This window comes from Sander lucioperca, chromosome 8 (assembly GCF_008315115.2).
Source record: "Sander lucioperca isolate FBNREF2018 chromosome 8, SLUC_FBN_1.2, whole genome shotgun sequence".
NCBI lineage: Eukaryota > Metazoa > Chordata > Actinopteri > Perciformes > Percidae > Sander > Sander lucioperca.
Window position 1 is genome coordinate 2,786,775 of NC_050180.1, and position 21,923 is coordinate 2,808,697.

A 21,923-nucleotide genomic window follows, 5' to 3' on the forward strand; every position below is an offset into this window, starting at 1 on the left:
TTGGCCCCGGCCCCGCCCCCCGCCGCCGCTGATTGGTCCCTCGGCGGAGAAGTCAGTAAGAACTCTGCTGTCAGTCAAGGCAGGGCAACTGGTTCAGTACGGGGACTAGTGGTGAGCAACATGGGCGCACATCACAGTGGAATCCTATAGGCAGGTATGTGAACGAGACCGGGACCTGAGTAAATGGCATTCTTATCTAATTATAACATAATACAAGTCTCACAGGTCTATATGATATTATACATCTAATGAGTTAAAAAAAATACACAAAACGACTATAAAGGTGAATTTCACTACAGTTAAAACATCGGTGATAGGCTGACATTATTGCCTCTTAAAGATTAGATCAGGGTAACTGCACAGACCAGACTTCATGTAAATTAATCGTGTTTTTAGTCCTTATGGAAGCATGATAGCCCTCAAAGCACAAATAACGCACTTCTAGCGTGTTTATAGGTTGTGTGGATAGCCCTATAATGAAAACAAGGAGAAAACATTTGCTCCCATAGGGCTCTTACACAGGACTGTGTGGAGGAGCCATGTGTCTCCATCCACAGCGCTGTGTTGCGCTTCCAGTTTTTTTCGAAAGGCAAGAGCGCCCACTAGCGGAAAATCCGCTCCAGAGACAGGAGAGCCACAAACGATCGAATCAGGTTTTAATTTGACATCTAAATTACTTCAAAATCACAGAATAGGGTGTATTCATTTAATAATAAAAAAAAAAACATGATTTGAAAGATATATTGTTTCCAAACACAGAGGTAGGCGTAGTTTAAAAGGGAAATCCATGTTTTGTTTAAATACACTCTGAAGAAGTTTAAAGAGGTTTTGTATTTTTATTTGGTCGTTATTTTAGAGACACAATGACTCCGTTATTATGACATTATTAGACCTATAGTATTGTGTTGTATAATTGCTTCCCCAACTATTACAACATTATTTTAACATATAGAGGACATCACTATTCCTTCAAAGCCTAATTGAAATGGCACACACTCCCACTTTCTGCAAACACTGAAGCGTTTTTTTTTTTTTGCCAATGGCCCTCTAATTTAACGAGCACACACGCGCACACCTCTGCCAGCCGTAGATTACAGGTCGCCGATTGGAACGTGTGAAGTTCTGACACTTTAACAACTTAATTTGATCAGGGCGGTTTTTTTTTTTCTTCTTTTCTGTGGATTGCGGCTGTTTGCTTAGCTGATAATCAGGCTGATGTGTATGGACCAACAGCGGGCAGAGGACCGAGGAGTCCGATCCCTCTTCTCTCCTTTCCTGGCTGGAATAAACACAGAGAGAGGGGGGGACGCAGGCTTTTCACAGACGGCATGTTTATTGGAGCAGCGTGAATATTAGACTAATTGTCAAAGGTCGGAGGGAAGGAAACGAGTGTATTAGATTAACAGGACTGAGATGGCTCTGTGCACAGGCCCTCCGTGCCGAACACTACTCTAAACAGACTGGAGACGCTGGAGACCGAGGAAAATCCCTAAAATATGTCTATATGATATGATCATTTATTTACGTGTCATGCCACTAAGTGGCCCATCCCGCGCGGAATTACATGACACCAAAAAAGTCATTTCATAAATGTCCACACACAACATACTCTGCTTTGCACAAAAATAACAAACAAAGAAAACATATCAGGCTACAGGCAGCAGCCACAACACAATAGTGTGACCCATAAATTGTCCAACTACAACTAAACATTTCAACCATGAAGCCAAACTATGCACACAAAAAATACATAAATACATAAATAACAGGGAAATGTCACTTCCAGACAGAGAAGCAGTCTTCCTTTCAGTCCATGCTTGTTCTAAAAAGTCTGCAAATACAACTTGTATGTTCAAACAACCAAACTAACAGAGCCATAGCCTTCCTCCTCTTTGTTACTTCAACTTTGTGAAATAATTGCAACCTGAAATCATGATAATATGGACAACACAAAGCAAAATGAACTTCATTTTCATTTTCATTGAGATCACATAAATAACAAGCCTACAGTCTGTAATATTCCTACATGGACTTAGGATATTCTGTACGTTTTCAGACAGATGTGGTAGTTTATATTGTGGTGTTAGGACATTTCTCCACATCTGTTCATCTGTAGCCTAAAAATAAATAGTGTTGAAGTGGCTAAAAAGCCCACAATGTAGGCTATATATTTAAAAAAAAAAAAAAAATTTTAACCGTGAAATGTCCCTGAAGTAGTCATTTCTTAAAAAGTGTATCTCTGGTGTTTCGCTGTCTGGAACTGTGTGACTCAGTCACTTCATTTCATCTGAAGTTGTAGTTGTGTTGTCTTTAAATGTATTGTTTCAGTGGGAAGAAAAAAAAAGAAGTGTGGATGACAGCGCAGAGAGGAAGTTTGACTTTCTTTTATTTTTAAATCTCTTCCTTCCTGCCTCTTAAAACAAGTCGCTCAACCCGTCGGGCAATCAATTGCTGCGGATCGTCTTTCCTGGAGATCAGCCACACACACACACACACACACACACACACACACACACACACACACACACACAGGCAGGCAATCAATATTTGGTATTCCAGAGACTTGTGCTGAATCACCATCTAATGCAAAAATGAGGAAATGTTCTATACAGTGATTTATATTATTAGTCTGCGATATTAAGAATATGTCTGTTAATCTTTGAGTTTGACATTTTCAAACGGGGAAGCAGTTTGGACAGGACTTTAACTAGGCTTTTGTTGTTGCAGCAATGTTAAAAGATAAAGTGGATTAAAGGAAAATTCTCCCGATGACAGGCAGACTGCTGATTTATTTCATAGCAACGCAAACAGTTCGAGAAGCTCACAGTTTGCAGTAAAAATAAATTCAAAATAACTTCAGCAATAATAATAATCATGTAGCCTAGGCTATATATAGCTCAAACTATCCACACTTTTTTACTTTCTGCCTTTGAAGGAAACTTTTTTACCTACACATGCTACATATTTCTCTCTAAAATTAGGGTGTGTGTGTGTGTGTGTGTGTGTGTGTGTGTGTGTGTGTGTGTGTGTGTTTACCAACTAAAATTCCTCCTTGTTTTAATTATTGGACTCGACTGCAGTGAGCTGCGCGGAGCTGAGAGAGTGCAGTAGCGGGGCAGAGACACACAGGCCTCGGGGGAGCAGCGCACCGGAGCGGGCTGGGCTCCGGCACTGGGCCGGTGGCTGTCCCCGGAGCCGGCCGGGGGACTTCTGTTCTCTTCACCGAAAGACTTACGGTTGGTGTTAGACTGTGGCGGTGTAGGATACACTCTAAGCTGCCAGACAACGTCACATGGCGGGTCACAAATGTTGACATGCAGTCGTCATTTGATACGAGAGAGAGATGGAAACAATCCGTCATGAAGAGACTGATGGCCGGGTGAACACCGTCCGTTGACCCGAGTTTAAGAATGAATTACACTAATCAAACTTTAATATCTTCATCAGCCATTGCTTCACTCGCACCTTTAAATATATTGGACAGTTAGTTCGACTCATTAGTTTAGACTCGCCCGTTATTCTCCAAAGCCAGCAGCAGAGAACCGGAGGACGAGGCCGTCGGTTTAAAGCACTCATTCCGTCTTTGTCACCTCGGCTCGGCCTTCACTGGCTGGAAACAGAGCAGCAGTGGTGGAAGAAGTATTCAGATTCTTTACTTACAAGTAAAAGTACTAACAGAGCTACCAAACTGTAGCCTAAAATACTCCTCACTTTTTATGTGTTGAGTAGTTACATTTATAATTAAACATTGTATTCTATGAACTAGGCTACATGTGTTTTGTGTGCAAACATCTTAATGAGTAAAGCTGTCAGATGAATGTAGGAGTAGAAAGTACAATATTTCTCTCTGAAATGTAGCGAAGTAGAAAGTGGCATAAAAAAACTCAAGTACAGGCACCATACATTTGTACTAAAGTACAGTACTTGAGTAAATGTACTTAGTTTACGTTCCACCACTGCAAAGCAGCGGCTGCACGTCTCAAACTGCATCTGCCAGTTTATTAGACTGGATTATTACAGGGTGTTGGTTAACTTGATGTCATGTATTAGTACAGCAATAACCCGCTGACAAAACCCCAAACGGTGCCAGTTATGCCACTACTTATTTTAAATGACAGTGTGAATAACACACACACACACACACACACACTCTTTAGGCATACAATTAGAGGCATTCAAAGGATTTATTGAACTGTTCAGTCCCTTGACAATTGGGGGAAATTACATGACAAATTCAAAATCCCACAACATAACAAAAAGTCATTATACCCACCTGAGGTCAGCCCGCCTGTCTCTCTCACACCCACCCACACACGCACTCACGCACATTCACTCTCACACACACTCGCACTGCTGCTGACCTCACACCTTATCTTACCTGAACTTGTCCATCCTATACGAATCAAGACTTACCAAGTGAGGCGCCTTGCCAAGTTAGTTTACTACAACACAACTCAGGGACACAACACGGACTGTATGGTCCGTGGGTTTCGTACAATTCACTGCTTTTTCCAAAGAGTCTGATAAAACAAAACTCAAGTATTTACCATTAATGTGACTTTTTGTTCCCTAATCGTGGATCAATTTCAAAAACACAATTTTAACTGGAGGGGGGGGAGGGGAGGAGGAGGAGGAGTTGGGACTCAGCACATCACAGCAAGGCTAATAAAATTACATCATACAGGAAATGTCCTCTCTCTCTCCTCCATTACCCACAGGCCCCCTTATCGTAGACGAGACACACATCCTGCTGTAGGGCTTGTGGTTCAGTCATGGGCAGCTTGGAAGTCGAGGCCGAGTTCACCTGCACCGCAGCAAACTTTAAATCTAACACCAGCTTCACATTCCCTCCTCAGGTCGACATGCTGCTGTCATTTAGAGAAAAAATAAATGATATACATGGCAGACGGAGCTGAAGCAGAAAGAAGAGTAGTTTGTAGATTTATATGGTGACCGGAGCTTATGGGCAGAGGAAGTAAAGGTAGGTGGGAGACAGAAACCTGTCAGCTGGACGGGAAGTTAACTGTGCTTTTAAAAGGCTGTGCTGTGATTTGTTACCACTGTGTCGGCCACTTTAGGATCCATTTTTTTTTTATTTTTTTTTTTTTTTATGAAAACAGGAAAACCACAGGCCAACTCCCAAGCTGCACATGAGCTTTTACAGTAGACTGAAACTAGACAAAAGTCACACATACTCTTCTATTTCGGGGACTGGCATTCTACCGTTTGTCGTTTGCTGGCTGTGAAGACATGTAAGAAGAGCACAGGCGCACAGGCGCTCGCTGTTACACCAGAGTTAAGACTTACAGGGGGGGGGCAAAGGGGACATGTTATAGCATTCTACATCAAAAAAGTTCCAAGTTCCCTAAAAAAAAAAAAAAATACGAAAAAAATAAAGCACAAACAAGAGTCATCTGTGCGGTGGAGGTGAGGAAGGGCGAGGGCGGAGAGCTGCCTCTCCCTTCCAGGCCGGGAGGGACAACGTGGGCCTTTCACAGGGACCAACACACAGCGGGGCGCGCCCCTTATCCTCGGCCTTCCTTCAGCACTTCCAAAACGAAGCGAGCGTTCCACGGAGGAGGAGGAGGAGGAGGAGCGGGGTCGAATGATGAGGAGGGAGAGCTGGATGGGGATGAAGGCTGGGCGGGACATGTGAGCGAAGGGGTTGGGGTTGGGGGTGGGGGTGGGGGGGGGAGCAGTCTCATTCGGTGGCCTTCAGGGAGAATGAGAGCTTGGGCCGGGACTTGCCCTTGCCGAGGATGATTTTCTGCTCCTCCTTTTGCTGCTTTTGACGGTCCTGCTCCAGCTTCATGCGCTCCTCGTGAATCTTTCTCTGCTCCTCTACAATACGCAACTGCTCCTCAGCCTGTCGGGCACAAGAAGGAAGGACACACACGCACACACATACAGCAGAAACAACACGGTCAGACGGGGACAAAAACACAGCTTTCAAGCCAAGTGCCCTTATACCCTTTTAATACCCCATAGGGCTGGGCCATAATTCAATATGATCATTCATCGGCTTTCAATGGAATCATATCGTGATGAAATCAGGATATCGTCATATACAATTACGTTGTCTAAATTGATAACGAGCACACACTAACTCAATTTTCTCACAAAATCTGTTGTGAAACGTTTCGAGGGAATATCCTTTGAAGAATTGCAGAATTGTAAAAACATCACTATTTTTGTGCCTTCATGTAAACAAAGTCAGTATATAACTGGGGGGGGGGGGGGATTATTTATTTTTTTCTCTATAATTTGACTTAAACTCGTATACCACATTATTGAGGATTATCTAAAATGTCATTGTAAAAAAATATTTTGTGAAAGCACCAATTGTCAACCCTACGATATCATCGCAATGTCGATATCGATGTATTTGGTCAAGAACATCCTGATGTGATATTCCTCCGTATCACCCAGCCCTAACATCCAGCATCTTAATGTGTGCAGAAATGTTTACTACAGCCTCAGCTTATCCAAATCAAGCCTGAATCAAATAAACAGTGCTTTACAAATTAGTCAGACTTCAGCTTGTATAGCCAACAGGAAAGGAAAAGCCACTGGGTTGTTGGCCAAGGCTGATAACCATCAACTTAAAAGGGCTTCTTGCCAGAGGTCTATGGAGTTATTTGGGCGTGTTGTGGTGTGGTGTGGTGTGGTGAAAGCCTCGAGGTCTCTTATCAGTGGAGGGGGGGACAGAGATTTGGAATTATAGAACCATAAGTGACATTAAAAGCAGACATGACGTGTGTCGGGTTTTTCTGACTGCACTTGGAAGTGAAATCACTTCTCATTGGATGTGATCAGGACAGTCGCATTTTAGAGTTGCGTGGATCAATCCAATAATTGATTATAGGCGCTGCACGATATTAGGGAAAAAAGATTTTTTTCTTTAGTCTGTAGGATAGGATGTGTCGACAGATTAGTCGACAATTAAAATAATGGTTGCAGCCCTATTCAATTTCAAACAAAAAAAAAAGGATTTGTGGGTATCAATGACGCAGACATGAAAAGTGAATCGAGGGAAAAAAAAAAAAAAAAAAACATTTCCATTCTTGAGTTATAATGTTACAAACATAACTGCTTTTCAGAGATTTTGGAAGACGTTAAAGTTAACCCTCCTGTTGTCTTCAGGTCAAATTTGATCCATTTTCAAAAAATGTCTACATCGGAAATTTGGGTTTCTTTCAACCAAATTGCCAAAAATGAACATGGACGGTTCCATTTAATGCTCTTCTCAGGTAAAACGAAGGCTCAGTACATTACTTTTATTCAATTTTATAGCATATTTGGGCTTTTTAAACTCAAAAACGAGGTTTAGTGTCCATGATTTCCAAGAATAAGTGTAAAACTCGTATAAGTTGGCAGTAGTGGGGGAAAAGGTAAAACGTTAAAGTGACAAAAAAAGTAAAAAAAAACTCAAAAACAAAGCAACAAAAACATTGAAAAACAACTTAAGTTAAAAAAAAAAAAAAAAAAAACAGTAAAAAAAAAAAGTGACAATAAGCGGGGAAAAAAAATTCAACAAAAAGGCCTAGGGGGAAAAAATGTTGAAAAAAAGTGTCGACAACTTTAGCCGGGAGGACAACACGAGGGTTAAAGGAGGATAAGCAGTGTTGGTCATTCCGTAGGTGATGGAGGAAGCACTCAGAAACAATCACAATTGAGGGTTATGAATTTGGACTGAAATGGGATAAATGTGTCCAAAAAAAAAAAAACAGGCAGAAAGGAAGAAGAGCGGGGCGTACCAGCTTGGCCTGAGCGTCGGCGATCTTGCGGTTATTCTCCTCCAGGATTTTTTCCAGCTCCTCCCGCTTCGATTTTTCTTCCTCCTAGACGGGTGACACGGCTCCATGTTAGTGCACGAACAGGCTACAGCCACAAAGCACTTTACGTACACACATACACACGCTTGCCCTCTAACTGTCACTCACACACACACACACACACACACACACACACACACGCACGCACGCACACGCAACTCATAACACCACAGAGAAGTTTGTTTAGCCTCTCACTCATGACCACACTGTGGCATTCTCTGCAGTCAGGCTAAATAGGTTTTTTTAATACAAAAAGCATAAAGAGACTGGGGGAAAAATGAACCCGCTATTTATTTCCCCTCCCTCTCCTGCTGTTAGTACCCTCCTAGAAAAATTCAAAAGCTAAGCCACAGCTAGGGCGCTCACTGCATTATTGTGAGACAATTAATAAAAAATTTAAAAAACACAAGAATTGTGGGAACCCCACTCATCACACTCACAAATAGAAGACAGACAATACAATCTAGAAGAACATACAATTGCTGATTGTTTTTTTTGTCTAATCATCATCATAAGCAAGAGAAGAAAAAAAAGGATACAAATAAAGGAGGGAATAGTTTTGGCTCACCAATGCACGTATACCTACGCATTTTCCTTGCCTGTGTACCTACACAACTGGTGAAAGCATTCGGCATTAAACGGTTGAATATTTACTGTCCCGTCCGGACTGTGTGGCCCCCTGCAGAGACAGAGAAGCGCTCCTGGGGTGGGTGGGTAGGTTTGGGGGGGGATTCGGCCATACCGCGCCTGCGGCATTCCTCTTTATAACTCTGATCTCTGTACTGCTTAGCCTGCAGCCACAGCTCACATTCGTTCTTTTTTCTTTTTATATGGTTTTCCTTTCTTTACAGTGGCTCAGTCCCCACTGAGACGACAGCAGAGTGAAGGAGTGGACAGCAAAAAGAGGTGTCTGTGTGTGTTCGAGGAGACCGGACCACGGTACACTTACAGTACAGGACACGAGTCACGGTGAGCTGAAAGGCTGCAGGCCAGCTCAGGTCAAGTGCTAGTTAGGAAGTTGGTGAGTTGTGTTTCCAAAATGAAATAAAAAATAAAAAACACAAATGGATTTACAAATAACAATATCCAAAAATGAGCAGCAACCCTATAGGAGAAGCAAGTCATGAGTACAAAACACAGTACATTTGTTGTTCTGGGGAGGAAAAAAAAAAAAGTTCTTGTATGTATTATTAGAAAAAAATATATATATCTATTAACAGACAAAAAAGGTTAGACCAGAGATAGTTAACCTTGTCAAACAGGAAACAGGAAATGTGGCGGTCCGTCATTATGTATCCAAGAGCTGATGCCGTCTAACAGAAGATTGTCAAAACAAGGATTGTTAAGAGAAGGTAAGGTGGGGTGGTTCCAAAATTTTAAAACCTGTACAGGACAAACTGTCGGTGAATTAAACAAAAAGGGGATTAACATTTCTGCACATCAAATTTGATTTCAAATGTCAGAGTAATCTCCACTCATCTAGGAGTTAGGACATTGGAGGCATCTAGCTCGAGCTTCCTCAGCGGAGCACTTTAAGGCTGGCTTTGGTTTTAGGTTAGAGGCGCCTCGCTAGTTCTACCGGTTCCGTCGGTAAACGGTGTCTCAGACCAGAGTGGGAGATTTAGGAAGAAAGAGGTGGTAGGAGAGGGGTGAGCGAATAAGTCCACGTAGGTAAAGGAGGTCTGCTCGGCCTACATTTCTCACCCTGTTAGTACCGAGCCACTGGCTGCTCCCTGGGAAAGTCAGGGTCACTAGGCTTCATACATTATTACTGTAGTAGAAACAAACCCCCTTTTCTTAATGAAGCCTGGGGGGGGAACAGACAGAGGTCTACCTTTACTCTCTAAAACACAAAGGGAAAGCTGCAAAAGGGGTTGTACTAACTTTAAAGAGGCCCGAGATTACAGGATTGGGCTTCTTATTAGAACTCAAACTAAAGCCTGGCTAACCCATTCGTAAAAGCTATGATTTTTCAAAAGAGTTCATACAAAGCTAGCTGTCAATTTTAGGGCAATTGGGAAATGGCCAGTGACAGTGGAATGTACAGAGACGGTGGCTGTAAAACAGAAGTGTCGTCTTAAAAGAAAGCGAGCTCTTTATTGCAAATATTAACAAAGATGCTAGCAAATATGAAAAGTTCAAGCCGAAATGATGGAAAAGAATATAGCCAGTCAATTTTTGGAACCCTGCCATGGCAAAACTTTCACTGGCAAGTACTTCTAGCTTCTCGGTGCAAAGCCTGTTAAGAGGCTGCAAGAAATATATATATATATATATATATATATATATATAGTGGCGCCACTATTGCAGAAGTAGATGCGACTGCGTGCACGTTTGTGTGCACCTTGTTCCCCAGAGTAACAAGTGCACTTAAGTTCATGCAGTTTGTCATCTCACATATTTGAAATTGTAAGAAATGACCAAATTAACAGTTACATTGACACTTAATTGGGAATGATGCAAAGATTAACTTTTGCCTCTACACCTCAGAAGATATATAGTACATAACTGCGGGGAGTACTTGATTACTCAGGAGGAGGAGGTGTTCCACAGAGTGATTAAAGAGACTGCCCGACTGGCATGGCCCCTCTTGCTCTATATATTAGGTTTTGTATGTCGTGCGGTAATGCTTTGTTACCACTAAATACATTATTTCCCTGCAGTATGGCCACTTCTGGGCTGTGCACGTACCCTCCCTGCAGTGAAACTTGTACCATGGCTAGATTACATTCTGGAAAGTAAACTGGGAGGTCCCTCCACTGTCCCCACATGTCCCGCAGAAAAGGCACCAGTCAGAGCAGGTGACTGGGAGGGAGATGGGGACAGGTGTGAAGGGCTTGGGGAGGTATGGAGGGAATGGAGGGGCTGCGTTCCAAACGACCGAGCGTTACCTCTCTGGCCTTCTGTGCCGCCAACTCTGCCTGCCGTTGTCTCTCCAGCTCCTCCAGCAGCTGCCGCTCCATGATGCGCTTGGCCTCCTCCACGCGCCGCAGCACCTCCCGCTCAATCTCGTCCTTGCGCTTCTCCAGCTCCTCCTCCACCCGCTTGGCCACCAGCTCCTCCACCCGCCGCGCCGTCTCCTCCTCGATCAGCTTCTCCTCGATCTCCTGCTGCCGGCTGGAGGACGGGGGGGGAGAAACGGATGAGAGGGGGAACGAGAGCGGACATACAGGGATGGACGGTCTATAGGAAAGCAGGGATGGAACCCATTTATCATGAAGCTGTATGCTCTCATACCAAACACACACATACAGTAGGGCAGGGTACAGAATGTAATACTTTTTAGGCACCGACCGAACTGCCTCTAAAGCTCGGCTACCGAAAAATGCCTCGTCATTCAATACCCAAGGAGTAAATCCCATCTTTGTCAGTGAGCCAATAAGCATGCAGCATGCTTCTACGGAGATCTAATATTGCTTGTGATTGGCTGTCTAACGTTGCACATCGCAGGCAGGCAGGAGCTGAAAAATATTGTCATTTCTTTTTGCTTTATAAAACTGGTAATCGAAAAAAGTATCGTTTAGGACCCGGTATCGAAGCTCTAACCTCCAACGTGTCATCTTAAGTACACAACCCCAACTCATGCATGTTATATGGAAACCCACCAAAGTTATGTCCAAATCACAGGTGGGCTACATACTAGGGCTGCACAATAAATCAGTTTTTTTTAAATCGTCATTGCGATATCAACTGCTGCAGTAAACACACCGCGAAGAGGGTGCGACATATAGCGAAAGACACTGGAAAATAGTAGAATACTGCACTCTAAAATGTTACTCACTATTTTTTTTAGTGGTGCCTTTTATATTCAATTCAATGTTCAATAACAGAATGTTCGGAATACTTTCCTCTCATTTGTTTTAAATTTAACAAGCTATTTGTTGTATTTTTGCAGAATACTGAAAAGCAGCAGAACCGAGTACACTTAAATATCTGTTTAGTTATCGCATGTAATATCATTATCGCCATATTCAACAACGCTATCGCATTTTTTCCCTCTTAACGTGCAGCCCTACTACATACAGCACTATCCATATGTCCAGGTATTCCAAATGTGTGGAAAGTTGACTTACTATACCAGTCCACTACCCCTGTAGGAATGGGCGAGCCTGTCCACTACAGCAGCAGATGGAGGTCACCTGTCATCCTGTTTACCTATTGAAAATGCTTTTTATCACCACTCTGAACAGGAAGCTATTAGGAGCTGGTAGGTGCGTTGTAAACACACAACCTACCCTGCCTGGATCGGATTACATTTTGTCAGCCAGTGGGAAACCAGAGAGCCTACCAAGTCTCTGTGTCCTGAGATTTACATTTGTATACCTGGTTAAGTAGCCCTGTGGCCATTAAGCAGTAAAAATAGGCCGTCAGGAAGCCAGGTGTGAGGCAGCAGCTCAGATCTCAGGTGTCTGTGAGCCTCTGGCTACCACAGACACCTTCACAACAGCAGCATCACCTGTCCAACAGAGAGAACCTGCCGGCAGACAATCAACGGGCTGTGGTCATGATGTGTGGCAACCACTGCGGTGCTTTAAGATGCAGGGTAGTGACAGTCAGTGCGTTTACATGCACAGCAGTAACCGGGGTATGCCGGTTCTCCCAGTATACATGAGCGGGGAAGAAATGGGAAGAATGACGGGAGTACCACTACCTCCGGTACGGTAGGTTGCGCTCTTTCGGCGCACAACTAGCTTTTTCTTCCGGTTGACCTATGTGAAAATTACATTGACCGGTGAAGAGGGAATTATGTCTAAAATAAGGCCCTAAGGCCTGTCAAATCTGACTCCAATTTATTAATTCCCGCGCCTTCTTACATCGGACTTAAGTTTACCAGAACACAAGGATCAACCTGAGACGAAGAGTTCAGTTCAGTCAAGTTTACAGAGTCCAGCATAAAATTACAACACAGCTGTGGATTCATAAACAGCATCTAAGTTTCCCTGGCAACAGACACTAAGTCAGAGCTGGTCCACCAAGATCTCATCTGAAAATGAACCCTGATCTGAGATGTCCCTGTGGGCCACTACATTTATAAAAATGTAACAACTTAACGGTTCATTTACACACTCTGGTCACAGCATAGGAAAGCACACTGCTCTCGCCAGATGACTGACCACTTTGTTTGGCTAATTACGTTATATCTGTAACCAGTGTCGCCCAGTGCCGGTTGGAATTAGCAAGCTAACGTTAACGCTAGCCAGCGGCGGCAGCGGGGGCTGCTCGGTCCCTCCACTTTTTTGCTGAGACAAAGCGTTGACAGCCCCGGTGATGGACAATCCATTTAGCCATCTCCAGGTGTCCGTTGCTGCCTCGGCGTGGAAAAAAAAAACAGATGGGCCGCAGGCTCTTTGCTGCCGATGGCCTGCTGCTAAATTCGGCCAATGCTGTTTTGTTGTATCATAGCAACGATTTGTATTATTTCTGGGTGAAAAACACTCCAGAGGAGTGGGGAGGGGCAGTTGGAGCATGTGCAGACATTTATCCCGATCAAACTCTGGTTATTGTGTATACATGCAGGAATACCCCAGATACTAAAAGGAGTTCTCTACCTCTGTTAACCGCGTTATGAGAACTCTAACTCTAATTTTAACCAGGGTACGGTGTTTACATGGCGTTTGAGAAATCGGGGTATTGCTTTAACCCGAATATAATTGTTTTTTTAATGCATGTAACGAACTGAGTCAGAGCTTCATGCAAGTGCCGGCTGTCAGCCAGACGACCGGACATCAAAAACATTTCCAGCTGACTACTTTCCTACTGTTCTGTTTGTTTTTTCAAGGAGTTGCTCCCCGCCCTTTTAAGGTGCCCTGCATCCAGCTGAGCCGGGCTCCGTCATGAATAGGACTGGGTACCGAATTCAATACTTTTTAGGCCCTGGTCAAATTGCCTCCTTAGTGTCGCGTATGGAAAAATGCCTCTTCATTCAATACCCAATTTTAATACCTAAGGAGTAAGCATGCTTCTACCAAGATCTAATAATGTTTGTGATTGGCTGTCTAACGTTACGCGTCATAGAGACGCGCGGGACAAACTTTCCGTAATAGGCTAGCTGGAATTTCCACTTGATTCCTGTATATGACGACCCTGACTATGTCCATGTTAAATGTCATGTCATTTAACTCTACAGTTTGAGAACTTTGAACGGGAAAGACAGCTTATATGAAAGGTCAAGGCGATAAGTTGATGCTATTTTAACTTTGGAGATCTCATTTTTAAAAGACAAAAACAGAACAGTAGAATAAATTCAAATTTTATTTTATTAACTAACCACCCCTTACTTATATTGTGAAGGAGCAACATGCCCTCCAGCTGCCCACTATATTTTCACCCAGCACTAGGAGTACATTACTGAAAGGCTAACTGACCAACTTACATGCTAGGAGCATGCTTCCTTGCATGCATTCAGTATGTATATTAGTCAAGGTTTTTATTAGTAAATATGATGACCACAAAGTCATTGTTTTCCCATGTACTATATGCTTCACCATGTAAGATTGCAGCCAACTACTATTTTCATTACGGATTTATGCATTGATCTAATTTTCAATATATATGAAATACCTTTAAGGATGGGTTAGGATTAGAGGGCAAGGGTCTTAAAATTGCTTATTTAAAAATCATACATGCACCCAAAACACATTCAGAGTTAGATTTATGGCATAAAATAGTTTTTCTGAGGCCCTACCTTACAAATGTTTGGTATAGTTAATCAATGAATTGCTTACACAATTATCAAACTGCCAAAACTGAGACTGAATTATTTTCTAAACCACAGAGCCATTGGTTGACAAACCTGGCTTAACTACCTGGCTTAATGCATTAAGGACCAGTGGCCTGTCTTGGAATCTGCTGCACTGGCAATGCAGTCAGTGACACTATGACAACAATAGAATATATAATAATATAATAATAGATGGACAGCAGCAGGGATGATTACTTTGTTGTTTTTAGGTTTCAATGACTGTAAACAACAAAGTAACACTCCCTCCCCACAATGGTGAAGCCTATACAAGTTATACATCATAATTTAAGTTTAAAAAACAACGTGAAGTTATCCTAAAATCAAAATGGCTTCATAATGAAAGAAAAAAACGTAAGATGCAATCCAGCTGAAAAGGTGAGCTGGCCCCTGCGTAGCAGCTGTCTGATCTGACAGGGATAATAATCGTCCCTGTGTAGCTAGTCAAGGCCCTGTAGAGCCTAGCTGACGTTAGCATGCTTTGGCGGCTAGCGTGCTAACGCTATCTTTACAACTGAATGCAGCTAGTTAGCATTTAGCTTAGCACATATTGCAGTTCAACACGGGCAACGTTGTGTAACGTTTTAGGTGCCGAGTCTTGTATCAAAATATACGTACATCTTCCTTTGTCTTTCCATTTCTGCCCTTCTTTCTTCTTCCTCTTTCCTCGCCTTCTCGTCTAGAGCATTTCTTTTGCTCAGCGTCCTGCCGAAGATGTCGATGCGCTCCGGCGGCGAGGCTGCTCTCTCTCTGCGGGACGAAGCTGTAGTAGACCGGGAACGAGAACGAGATTCTCTGCGACGGTTCCTTTTCGATTCTCGGGACTTGGACCGCTTCTTGGACCTCTCCCTGTCTTTAGACCGCGACCGGCTCCGTTTCTTGCTGTGCTTGCTGCTTTTGGAGTGTTTGGACCGGGAAGAGCTGCGACTCCGAGATCGGCCCATGTTGACCGGCTCCACTAGTCGAGCGCTTACAACAGACTACTGTGTCTTATGTCTGATATATGCCCAATATCTGGAATTCCGGTCCACCCGCTCCTCTTTAAACTTATTATTTGCAATATCTGACCAAGTGGATTTGCTTCAACGAGTCTATTTTGGGGAAATAATCATTCAAAAGTGGTTATTATTTGCCCTACTAACTCTCTATAAAGAAAGATGGCGGTTTGTCGAGTTCGTAGTTTCCCAGCAGGCACCGCGGCTTTCGGTATTTCCCGGTGGTCTTCGGGATTGTCCTGTCAAATATACTACATTTATAAGTCAAATGTACAGTCCCCAAACTTGCCTTTACTTTCTCAAGAGAAATAGATTCGGAAACATCTATTATGTAATTTGTGTATATATATATATATATATATATATATATATATATATATATAGCCCACAAGGTTACACTTTATTTTAGCTGTACAGAATATACAGTATGTAAATCATATTTGACTTATAGGGGCTTATTTGTGTGCACAAATAACAAATATATGCTCTCTCACAAATGTGTGCATAAATTAACAACACAACAGTAAACAATAATTTACCTTTAATCAGACCATGTATAATGTAAGCTAAAGGACCCGCTTTGTTTTAATGCAGTTTATTTGTTTTCGGACAGAGATACATATAATTCAGATTTATCCTGTTTGTGTAAGTATATAAGTAAATGTAATTAGAAAATTGTGCAAAATAAATATGTTTTTACTCCTACATCTGCTGCGCTAATATCCTATTTTCTCTCACAATAGACTTAAATAGGACACATTACACATTGGCACACAATCTGTCACATGTCATTTTCTTTTTATGAAATAGGTTCTAAGTGTGTATGTGAGCCTCGTCCTCTGTAGTACACTGCATCTAGGCTCTCATAGTATAAATTAATAACTGGAATGTTTTTGAAGTAGTTGCCCAACTCTTTTTGGTGATTTTGTCAATATTACAATAAGAACGTGTTCTTTTGAAATCCTGGCTGCAGATAAAAGACACACACTTGAAGTTAAGCTTCTTAAAATAATCTGGCTGGAGATGCAAATCATAAAACCATACCCAGTAGATATACTTATCTCTGTATGTATTGTTTGAATTCCCTTTATACCAAAATAAAGACATAAACATTCACAGGAGACATTAATGTCTTGCAAAGAAAAACACCAGAGAGAGGAAAGAAAAGGTTAGGCGCTAGTATGAGCCTTATAAAAAGTGTAAAGTGTACTCAGTCTTGTATAAAGTCCTTGGAAGCAATACTTGAGTAAAAGTACAAGTATCTTGCCAGAAAATTACTTTGGTAGAAGTTAAAGTCCCCTTTCAGAATATTCCTTGAGAAAAAGTCTTAAAGTATTTGATATTTACTTTACTTAAGTATTAAAAGTCATTTTCTGATATTAAATGTACTTAACTATTAGGAGTAAAAGTAATAAAAAAAAAACTTTGATTATGAACTTTATTGTGGCTTCCTTATATTAAAGCAAAATATTCAGGGTTTCCACACACCAACCCGATAATCGGCCGTCTGGCGAGGTCAGTGACTGGAGTGATTAGCGCTGCCTGCTGTTATGGAGACGTATTACGTCTCGCGCACGCGCAGAACGTACGCCCATGTCGGCATTGCTTCAGTGTGTTCCGAGGCACTTTTTGGACCTCGGGGAGCCGACTGATCGGTCCGACTGCCTTCTCTGCCGACGGTCGGCCATCAGGTTGGTGTGTCAGGGCCTTTAAACATCAAGTCTGACATCAACAAAGAGAAGAACAGAAACAGAATTTTTTTTTTTTGTGAGAAAGAATCTTCAACTCCAAAACATTTCTTGCAAGTAACAAAGATGCTTAGGGGAAATGTAGTAGAGTAAAAGTATACATTTTATTTTGTAGTGGAGTAAAAGTAAAAGTGGAAGTATTTGTACTTACGTTACATTACAACACTGACTGTAATGGTTAATTGCATGGGGTGATAATACAGGTCATTTGGACAGCACTCCTTCTTCAGCGTGTTTCACGGGTGGAGGTGTGGCCTTGACCAGCTTGCCATGGGCAAAGCAGAGAAAGGGGAGGTAACCTTTCCCCTTATGATGTCATAAAGAGAAGATTCCAGGTTGGCCCATCTGAGCTTTCATTTTCTCAAAGGCAGAGCAGGATACCCAGGGCTCGGTTTACATCTATCACCATTTCTAGCCACTGGGGGACCATAGGCAGGCTGGGGGAACGCATATGTTGTTAAAAACCTCATAAAGTGACATTTTCATGCCATGGGACCTTTAATAATTCACAGCAGCAGAGGAAACAGCCTCAGGCTTTCCTCAGGGTTTGACCTGCTGGTGATTATCAAACAGCTGAGACACATTATCAACAGTTTATCAAAACAATATCATCAAAAACCAAATACTAGTAAGAGAATAGTATCCCAAATGTAATTAAGTCAAAAGAAGAAATATATCATATTCTGTTCTTGCAGATAAGTATATATCCACGACGTTCCACTTCCGGGATTGTCCCTGATTTTTGGCCGGTTGTCCGTCCCCTTCCTCTTTCTTTGTGTTGGCGTTCTAACCTCTGGTGGATTTCTGAGGACTATGGTTAACTGCTCCTCAGATCTCTGCAGGGTAAATCCAGACAGCTAGCTAGACTATCTGTCCAATCTGAGTTTTCTGTTGCACGGCTAAAACTACTTTTAAACGTACACATGTTCCACCAAAACAAGTTCCTTCCAGAGGCTATTTTGCAGCGGCACCGTGGCTCCGTCCGGCACTCAGCACCGCCCAAGACGATTGTGATTGGTTTAAAGAAATGCCAATAAAACCAGAGCACATTTTTCTCCCATCCCAGAATGCTGTGTGGACTAGCCAGACCTTCCAGCGCTGTGGAGGAGGGTCTGGCAATGTGAGACTAGCAAAAAAGTGATCAACTGCACGTTTCTCCTGCTGCCTTTTCTGACAGCAAGCGGAGCACAACGCCACTGATTTCAATGTTTGTCCCTATTTGACCTAGATTCAACTTTGCCTGTGTTGTTTTCATACACTATCAGGGGCTAAAATGACGCTTTCATCAGAGCATGTAAATTTAGACGAACATCAGATAACCAACCAACAGACACACACACACACACACACACACACACACACACACACAACTTGACAATGACACAGTCCTGCACTAAAAGATCGCCATCCCACTCTAGCAAAATGAGGCCATTGTGATAACTCTCCCCGGAGTGCTGCGCTCGAAATAAACTGCCATTACTATATTTAAAAACACATAACTCAAAAAGTCCAGTGAATCAGCTTTTTCAAAAAAGAAAAAAAAAGGTCACACCACTCAAACTAAAAATGAAAGTGCTCCAACTTCAGAAGTATTGTTTTTGTCATTTAGTTTTTTTTTTTCTAATTACCTGCAGCTTTCAGCATCTCTGAATCTAATTTTAGTAGAAAGAAATCATTTGTTCACATGGAGTCAAGCTGTGTGCAGCTTCAATTGTAGTTCAAGAATACTCGTAGCTGTTGTGAACTGATAACAGTTATCAGATGAGTCTTTCATACCCCCACAGATGAAAAGGGCCTTTGTGTTAAGTAACTATGTGCATTCATCCATGAGCCTGTATTGTCAGATTGACTGTGAGCACCACCACAGAAATACAAATTTGACTCAGAATTAAAGCAAATAGAGCAATGATGTGATTTTAGTGCCAGAAATTGAGGGCAAGTCTTGGTTCATCCATCCAGGAACAGCTTCCCCGGTGTGTGCCCTCCCTCCCTCCTCTGTTCCAAGCCAAAGAATCACTTTTCTCTGAATTATGGTTGTGTTTTATTTTAATGATCCACAAATTCTGTTCCTGCAGATGAGAGGAATCAGCATTAAAGAGCCAGAAATGTTTTGTTTTTCCCTCTGCTCATGTATAATGGGAAGGGAGAGGTGCTTAAAGCGCCTTTTGATGAATAATAGAAAATGTTTCATGGAGGTGGAGAGGAAAAGAGTTCCAGTGTGGCTCCGGTGAGGGGTAGGGGGGAAAAAAAAAGTGAAATGGAGAAGTAGTTGATGTGTAAATGAAAGAATTTGCAGAGTTTGTCTGCTTTGCTCTTGGGTGGTTTTGGGGGTGAATGTCAAAAGGAGAGGCAATAACATGAGCGGAGGAGATGAAGTTGTTAGAGAGGGTTCAAAGAGCAGGTTTCGTATTTCTCTAATCCATTTTCGAAAGGATGCCATGAAGAGGTAATCTCAGGAGAAACAATTTGGATATGTCACTAATAATCAGGTGTCAGTCGAGGCTTAAAGGTGTCTGTATCACAGGAGCACCACCTATTCCTTTGGTGGGAGAAGCTCCAGCCAAAATGATGACTGACCTGGTCACTTAAAGAGTAACTACCGTTTTTTTTCCAACTTGATGGGAACAACAATCTGTGACATTGGTCCAGTATGTCAGATTGCTGCAGTCGGCAGCGGAGAAACAAGCTGCAATGTAAGTTAATAGGGCAATTGTCCAGCTTTTATTTACCTTCACAAAAGTGCTTGTTTTGCCGCTGACAGACTCAGATTAATATTCTAAGTGTCTGACAACATCATGGAAAGGATTTCCAAGGAGGTCAACCTTTCTGTAAAGAGTAAGATCCTTTTTTACACATAAAACAGCCGCAAAATTGCGTTCGTTAAACCCACCAGACTCCATGTAAATAAACAGTCATTTTAGCATAAAATACACTTCATTCAAAGTCGACAGAAACAAAATAAAACTATGAAAAGCTGTTTTGGGTCGTCTTTCCACTTTTCCAACCATCACAACTCTAATTTTGATTGAAATAAACAATAAATAGTTTACCGATTTACATGTGGCTCTATACACTCTTAAAGTATTGCTTTTTTAAATGGAGTCTGGTGGGTTTAGCGCTAGCGACTTCAGAGCTGTTTCTGGTTAAACAGAAAGGTCTTAAAGAGGTTTTAAAGGTCTATCTCTGTAGGGATCCTTTCCAAAATGTCACATTTTTCTCTCATCCCAGAATGCTGTGTGCCAGACCCTCCTCGGCAGCACTGTGGCGGAAGGTCTGGCAAAGCAAGACTACTAATTTCATTATGAACTATTAAATGGGATTACACCACTTCCTGTTTACATGCATCCACCGCTGCAACAGTGGTTGCAAAGAAGGTGTATGCCGTTACTTTTGAAGGGAGCTTCTACTGATCCAATTGACATCCAATAATTGAGATAAACCTCAGTAATCTCACCAGTAAACATCATTTCTAATGGCACACAGAGACTCAAAAGGCATTCATGAGTCTGGAAATATGACGGTTCCCCCAATCCCTAATCCCTTTAAAGCTTTTTCAGCACACTGTAAGTCACTCTAGGTATTACTCTCTTAGAATGTCTAACTTGTACATGTAGATATTTTCTTAAAACTCAAATGTCACCTTGAATTATTTCAACGAATTACAGTTTATCTTTAAAATTCAGATTTACACTCTCAAACCCAAGGCAGCAGAACCCAGCTCTCCAGGGCTCGAGTTAATCAAAAAGTCCATCCCTTTTCACATTGTGTGATCAAAGTTGGCCCTCTTCTTTCACGAGCACTTTTCAGGTCCCCTGACCCTGCCCTGTGGTTGCTCTTCAGGGGGAAAAACACTTAACAAACACAGGATCTCTTTTAAAAAGCCCCGCCACATTGTCACATTGTCATGTTGATGGCCCAGGGGTCCTGGCATAAAGAGCCATTGAGAAAAGCAAGCTTTCCCCCCCTGAATGAGAACACTTCTTTCACCTTGGGCTGGGTATGGGAGAGGTGAGGAGCAGAGGGAGACAAAGGGGGAAGGATGGTGGAGGTGGAGATTTGAGGAGAGTGAAGAGATTGAGGATGTGGAAGAGAGGAGGGGAGGGGAGGTGGGAAGGTAAAGGAGGGCAGTGGAGTGGAGAGTATGCCTGGGCTGCAGCACTGACCACTGATCTCTGGGAAACACACACCAATCATTAGCCTCTCTTTAGAGCTTCCATTCAGTCACCTGCAGGAGTCTGACTTCACTGTAAGATTCTTAATATCACAGACTAATAATATAAATCACTGTATAGAACATTTCCTCATTATTTCATTAGACGGGGATTTAGCACAAGTCTCTGGAATACCAAATATTGATTGGTGCTGGGTACAGGAATTATTTCGGGGGGTATGTGCGCTGCTTGCTATATAGGTATCACTGTCATCCCTGAGAGAAGGAGTGTGAACTGAGGAGTGCAGGAAAAATGTATCGCGTTTTGGCTGCAGCTGCTTGTTGGTGGCGCGTCACCTTGGCGTCAGGATGTGTGTGTTTGTGTTTGCGTGGGTCGACTGGTATTTCGGATCAGGTCTAATGATCCTCAGTCTGACTCTCCTCAGCTGCACTAGT

General features: G+C 42.4%; 1 protein-coding gene across 2 annotated transcripts; it reads right to left on the minus strand.

The window, feature by feature from the left end:
• Window positions 1-4,170: 4,170 nt before the first annotated feature.
• On the minus strand, window positions 4,171-15,765 carry arglu1a (arginine and glutamate rich 1a). 2 transcript variants are annotated; one of them, XM_031289700.2, is made up of 4 exons: window positions 15,193-15,765; window positions 10,727-11,018; window positions 7,758-7,841; window positions 4,171-5,866 (listed from the first exon to the last, which is right to left on the minus strand). In XM_031289700.2, the coding sequence occupies exons 1-4, from the start codon at window positions 15,516-15,518 to the stop codon at window positions 5,702-5,704; spliced, it is 867 nt and encodes a 288-aa protein (XP_031145560.1). In that variant the 5' UTR covers window positions 15,519-15,765; the 3' UTR covers window positions 4,171-5,701. The 2 variants fall into 2 exon arrangements, with proteins under 2 accessions (XP_031145560.1, XP_031145561.1); XM_031289701.2 differs by having other exon boundaries at window positions 10,727-10,952; window positions 15,193-15,763.
• Between the last annotated feature and the right edge of the window lie 6,158 nt (window positions 15,766-21,923).